Below are 6,837 nucleotides of genomic sequence, written 5' to 3' on the forward strand. Positions count from 1 at the left end.
ACTTCTCCCAAAGAGATTCAAGAGCATGTATGCCAGTTTCGTAGAAGTCCAACTGTCGGGTGTTGATAAATTTGTCGAAGGCAATTTTGACAGCCTCTTCTCTTCATTCCTAAATTGTTTTTCCGGCAAAAAATGATCCAAATGCTTAAAAAAGTGGTAGTAGGTTGGCGAAAGGTCTGGTGAATATGGTGGATGAGGCAGAGTCTCATACTGCACTTCGTTCAACTTTTGAACACAGTATTTCTGTGCATTTATCGTTTCTCCAGGTGCCAAAAAAAATAGTGGATAACTCCAGCTGTAGACCACCAAACAGTCACCATTACCTTCTTCGGATGGAGGCTCGGTTTCGGTGCATGCTTTGGTGGCTCATCAGCATTTAGCCGTTGCGCTGATCGGCGACGATCGTCGTATAATATTCACTTTTCATCACATGACACTAATCTGCGCAAAAAGGGGTTGCTTCTGTTGCGGGAGAGTAAAGAACTGCAAATGTCCATTCGAAATGCCATGTTTTGCTCCGTAAGGGCTTGCTGAACCCATTTGTCGAGCTTTTTCACCTTTCCAAGTTGTAGGAAGTGCCGGAAAACTGTCGAATAGTGTACTCCCAGTTTCTCTGCAATGTCTCCCACAGACTGACGTGTGTCGGATTCGCCTAGCACACGCAGCTCGTCGTTACCAATCGATGGTCTTGGATGTCCATGTGGCTCACTTTGAAGGTTTACGTCGCCTGACCGAAATTTTTCGAACCACCCCCATGTGGTTCGTTCGCTTACCGTATCAGCTCCAAATGCGCTGTTAATGTTCCTGGTCGCCTCCGCTGCTTTATGACCGAATTTGAACTCATACAGAAAAAGTATACGTTTTTGGCCCTTTTCCATCCTTTTTTCCTTTTCATTCACTGTTAAATCAACGTTAATCAAAACTGAAATGACTCCTTGATTAAATGTAGGAGTTTTTATACTTCATTATCCGACACCAACAGCGCCTACCGGTGGTGGTTTGATACAGCAAAATCGCAGCTAACTTCACTTGATTCCCCAATTGGCCATTTCATATGCAACAACCTAATATTAACCGATACCTTTCATTTGATACTCCACATCATTACATTTCATCATCATCAACTGTGCAACAACCGGTATCCGGTGTAGGGCTGCCTTAATAAGGAACTCCAAACATCCCGGTTTTGCGCCGCGGTCCACCAATTCGATATCCCTAAAAGCTATCTGGCGTCCTGGCCTACGCCATCGCTCCATCTTAGGCAGGGTCTGCCTTCCGGGTGGGATCATCCTCATTCATACGGATTAAGTGACCCGCCCACCGTAACCTATTCAGCCGGATTTTATCCAAATCCAGACGGTCATGGTATCGCTCAAAGATTTCGTCGTTACATGGGCTACGGAATCATCCATCCTCATGTAGGGGGCCAAAAATTCTTCGGAGGATTCTTCTCTCGAACGCGGCCAAGAGTTCGTAATTTTTCCTGTTAAGAACCCAAGTTTCCGAGGGGATACATGAGGACTGGCAAGATCATAGTCTTGTACAGTAAGAGCTTTGACCCTATGGTGAGACGTTTCGAGCGGAACAGTTTTTGTAAGCTGGAATAGGCTCTGTTCGCTGACAACAATCGTGCACGGATTTCATCATCGTAGCAGTTACCGGTTGTCATTTTCAACCCTACATAGGAGAAATTATTAACGGTCTCAAAGTTGTACTCTCCTATCCTTACTCTTCCTATTTGACCAGTGCGGTTTGATGTTGTTGGTTGGTTCGTCTTCGATGCTGACGTTGCCACCATATATTTTGTGTTGACTTCATTGATGTGCAGCCCAAGATCTCGCGCTGATTACCGCCTGTCGATCTGAATGAAGGCAGTTTGTACGTCTCGGGTGGTTCTTCCCATGATGTCGATATCGTCAGCATAGGCCAGTAGGTGGGTGAACTTAAAGAGGATCGTACCTCTTGCATTTACATCAGCATCACGGATCACTTTCTCGAGGGTCAGATTAAAGAGGACGCATGATAGGGCATCCCCTTGTCGAGACCGTTGTTGATGTCGAATGGTTTTGAGAGTGATCCTGTTGCTTTTATCTGGCCTCGCACGTTGGTCAGGGTCAGCCTAGTCAGTCTTATTAATTTCGCCGGGATACCGAATTCCCTCATGGCCGTGGGCAGCTTTACCCTGGCTATGTTATCATACTCGGCTTTAAAGTCGATGAATAGATGGTGCAACTGTTGTCCATATTCCAACAGTTTTTCCATCGCTTGCCGCAGAGAGAAAATCTGATCTGTTACTGATTTGCCTGGAGTGAAGCCTCTTTGGTATGGGCCAATGATGTTCTGGGCATATGGGGCTATCCGGCCTAGCAAGATAGCGGAGAATATCTTATAGATGGTACTCAGCAACGTGATACCTCTATAATTGCTGCACTGAGTGATACCTCCCTTTTTATGTATGAGACAGATAATGCCTCGTTGGCAATCGTCAGGCATTGATTCGCTGTCCCATACCTTGAGCACAAGTTGATGAACCACTTGGTGTAACTGATCACCTCCATATTTAACCAATTCGACTGTAATTCCATCGGCTCCTGGCGACTTATCTCACTTAGCCGATGAATTGCACAGACTGATTCTCCTAAACTTGGTGGTGGCAGTATTTGTCTGTCGTCTTCAGTTGGCGGGACCTCCAACTCGCCGATGTTCTGGTTGTACAGTAGCTCATTAAAACACTCAACCCATCGCTCCAATATGCCCATTCTGTCGGAAATCAGATTTCCCTCTTTGTCTCGGCAGGATGAGCATCGAGGTGTATAAGGCTTCATCCTGCTGACTTGTTGGTAAAACTTCCGCGCCTTGTGCGGTTGCTCCCTGTACTTTTCTAGTTCACAGACTTGTTGGTTCTCTTAGGCTTCTTTTTTCCGTCTGTGAAGTCGCTTCTCCGCTCGACGGAGTTCGTGATAAGTCTCTGCGCGTGCCCGCGTTCTTTGAGAATGCAACATTACTCGGTATGCGGAATTCTTCCGTTCCGTTGCTAGCTTGCATTCATCTTCAAATCAGCCGACCCGACTCCTTTTGCGGTTGGGGCCAAGTATGTTTGTAGCCATATCCATGATAACGTTCTTCAGGTGGTTGTGAAGATCATTTGTTGATGCTTCATCTCCAGGACCTCTGTTGACTGCGGTTATTGCGGCATCCATTTCCCTCTTATAGGCGTCGCGGAAGGCTGTGTTATGGATGGCTTCAGTGTTAACTCGCATCTGATTGTCAGAGGGGATTCTGGGTGTTGTTGTTATTCGAGCTCGGAGCACCATGCCAACGAGATAGTGATCCGAGTCTATATTGGCCCCCCCCTATATGTTCTGACATTCATCAAGGCTGAGAGGTGGTGGAGTTCGATCAACACGTGGTCAATTTGGTTGAAAGTGGTCCCATCTGGAGAGGTCTACGTATGTTTGTGGACCGCTTTCCGCGCAAACCAGGTACTTCCAACAACCATTTCGTGTGACCTGCTAATTGAATGATCCGCAGTCCGTTATCATTTGTATTTTCGTGTAAGCTATGGAGCCAACGTATCGCCTGAATACAGGCTCCTTCCCTACTTGGCTGTTAAAATCCCCAAGTATGATTTTGACATCATATCTGGGACAGGCTTCGAGGGCTCGTTCTACTGTCTCGTAGAAAATATCCTTCTCCGACTCTGCAGTCTCCTCTGTAGGGGCGTGAACGTTAGTGAGGCTTATATTTCTAAACTTGCCTCGCAGCCGCAGAGTGCATAGCCGTCCGCTTATGTTTTCAAAGCCGATAACAGCAGGTTTAATTTTTTGGCTCACTAAGAAACCTACTCCGAGCACATGGTTTACTGGATGGTCACTATAATATATGGTGTAGCGGCTCTTTTCCAGGAAACCAACGCATCTCCTGTAACGCTGTTACATCAGCCTTATATTAGGACAGGGTATCGGCTAGCTGCTTATCAGCTTCATCTCTGTACAGGGAGCGGACGTTCCATGAGAAAATGCGCAAATCGTTATTCTGTTGTCGTTGCCGGGATCGTCGTTGTATAATCCGTCCAGTCCGAGGCTCCTGTTGTGGCTTCGTAACAAGTGGTTTTCCGTGTATGGTTGTCAGCCCTACCCAACCCTCAACCTGGAGGATCAGTTGGTACAATTTGTCTCGTTTTTAGGGGCGGGAGACTCGCCTTCATCTTTCTCCATCTGCAGCTTTTCGTTAAGAAAGAGCTCCCAGCGGTCACCACGTGGAGGTGGAGATAGGGTTTGGTAGTAGAGCTGTTGGTGTTGGTTCAGCAGGCATTTCCCAAGGTTTTATGCTCTATCGTGGGTACCAATCCACGTTTCGCCCTGGGACCTATGCTACCCTTTGACCGCTCATTACATTTATTGAACAAAATGAGTAACTCCTTTTTGCAAGTATGCCCCCCCTTAAATTCGACGTAGAATGATGTAACTCACTATATGCATGAGCGTTCACAGTTCCCACCTTGCCACCAAATGTTGTCGATGGCTATAACCGTTTCCATGCGTGTGACAGACAGGCAGACAGACAGTAAACCGATTTCAAAAAGGTTTTGCTTTACACAAAACCTTAAAAATTAGTAACACAGCAATGATTTCCTTCAATTTTAGCAAACGCAGATAATGTAATCTGCATGCTCAGAGCACAAAATTTACTTGCGAATTATAGTTCAGTTACAATGAATGAGAGCATTGCATCGAAATTAGGAAAAAATTATCATAAAGTATCCACTTTTCGTTGACTAAGAAATATGTACGTATATGCATATTCTCTAGCAAAAATGCTTCACACATACATGGATAATTGCACAGCCGTAGGCCTATGTATGAAGTACAGATTGTATGAACCCTAATCATAGGGGTGTACATTGATGAATACGTATAAAAAGTATTGTAACATAATACATTTAACTGATTTCTTGTGCCTCGACATATGGGGAATGGCGACGGACTCTATTGTAAGGAGCTGAGTAAAACCTTTATAGGCACATTCCTTTTCAACAAAGCCTTTGAAGTAAATTGCAAACATATAGCCATACAATAATCAAGCATGAACACGAAAGTCTTCAGGTAAAAATAGCTCAGGTAGTGGAATGTTTTGAAATCTGTTCTACGGTTAGGATTTTTTAAACACACTAAAAAAATTACCAAAGCATTCGGTTTCGCAGTTCGATCATCGACCCAAACAAGGACAAGATCTGATTTCGCCATTTTTCCGTCTTTTGGTGAAAATCCTAACCCAATAAATCCTACAGTGTTGACTGTAACACGGAAAAATATCTCCTTTGGCTTCGTCCACCACTCCAAGACGTAGAGACCATTGGCGTCCATGACTTCGGATCGTTTCCAATCATGATGAACTATCCTGTGGTGTTGGGATGATCCTTTCGCGGAGTCCGCTGCCAATAGTAATCCACTCAGGCATGTGCACAGAATTTTCAACCACAGCACTTTCATAATTTCTCACAATTTGACCTCAATGACAATAGATTTTAAAGGGTTTCACTAAACCGGGAAGGGACTTCTGAATGACCATCAAACATAATTCACTCACTGAATTTTGATGTTATGTGTTAGCCGCGACACACGTGGGACGCACGTTAAAAGCCGCGGGACGGATCATCTACGGCGCGATTTTGGGAGTTAAATGCGCGAATTGCACTGCACGCGACTCGAGAAGGTGAGTTGAATTTTTTTCCTTCGCTCTTCTTCAGAAAATCTTAAAGAACTCGAAGAAACCGGCAACCGGCGACACAATATCGCGATCGCGATGTTTTTTCTTGACTAACACGCCGTAACGACCGCGAACTTGAATCCAAAGAAGTGGTAGGAGCGGGTTTTATCAACCAAGCAGAAGAATGGCGCAATGACGACAACAACCGCGACGCACCATAAAAAAACTATCAACGGAACATTCGCGGCAGATGTTCGATAAGTACGTGTGCGACTACTGAGGGCCCCGGCGTCGATAATGCGAGACTCATTGGTAAGCGATCAACACGAGGCACTTCTACGCAGGACGTGCAACAGCCTACATTGTATCCCTTTACGCACTGGAAACGCACATGTACACAAATGCGTGCATCTGCCGGGGCTCAACCTGGGCCTGAGGCTGTCTGATCGCGCCGGTTGTTGCTCAAACTAGGGCAGAGGCTCATCCGTCTTTCCCCGCAATTGCGTTTACAGATGGCGAAAATAAAACGAGGAACTGAACAAGGACGAGAATGCGACTGAGTCCTGGCCCTCTGGAATGCATGTACACTTGCAGCTTGTGTGTTTGCACAGTTTACACGACCCTCTCGCGAGGAGGTCCCATTCCATGGGAGAAAAAAGTTGACACGAACCCGGCAACCGGTAATGTGAGGAATAATGAGAACAAGTTAGTCCATTCTTTTGCAAGCGAACCTGGTTGCAAAAAAGAAGTTTAGGCAGGGTGGCCGCTTTCGTAACAGACGCGGAAAATTCAATTCAAAATTGAAAGAACTCTGTGTACATAAAGTGTGTACGCACGAATATCAACCACAATTTATATCATTAACATAAATTGTTTGGAAGCAAGAGTGTCGCGTGGTTGTGGGGGTTAGACGCGTTAGGCTCTCGATATCGTTGCTCCGGGCTCGAATACCGGTCGTCATGGATGTAAAACCGAAGCCCAGTGTCATTCAAAATAAAATAGTGGAAATATAACAATAATAACAAATAGACTGCGCCTCCGTCTATGCCTCCAAAAAAGGATACAGACAAACACACAACAAAATTATAATATAAATTATTATATAATTAAACACATAATCGGACAAAG

General features: G+C 45.2%; 1 protein-coding gene across 1 annotated transcript in view; it reads right to left on the minus strand.

The window, feature by feature from the left end:
• Positions 1 to 6,373, minus strand: part of LOC119656132 (MOXD1 homolog 1) — a 169,723-nt gene extending 163,350 nt beyond the window's left edge. Inside the window, exon 1 of the mRNA XM_038062464.1 lies at positions 5,184 to 6,373. Coding sequence (XP_037918392.1) covers positions 5,184 to 5,492 — 309 coding nt within the window. The 5' untranslated portion in view covers positions 5,493 to 6,373. The remainder of the gene's footprint in view (positions 1 to 5,183) is intronic.
• Positions 6,374 to 6,837: the final 464 nt, after the last annotated feature.

Source organism: Hermetia illucens, chromosome 4, assembly GCF_905115235.1.
Source record: "Hermetia illucens chromosome 4, iHerIll2.2.curated.20191125, whole genome shotgun sequence".
Taxonomy (NCBI): domain Eukaryota; kingdom Metazoa; phylum Arthropoda; class Insecta; order Diptera; family Stratiomyidae; genus Hermetia; species Hermetia illucens.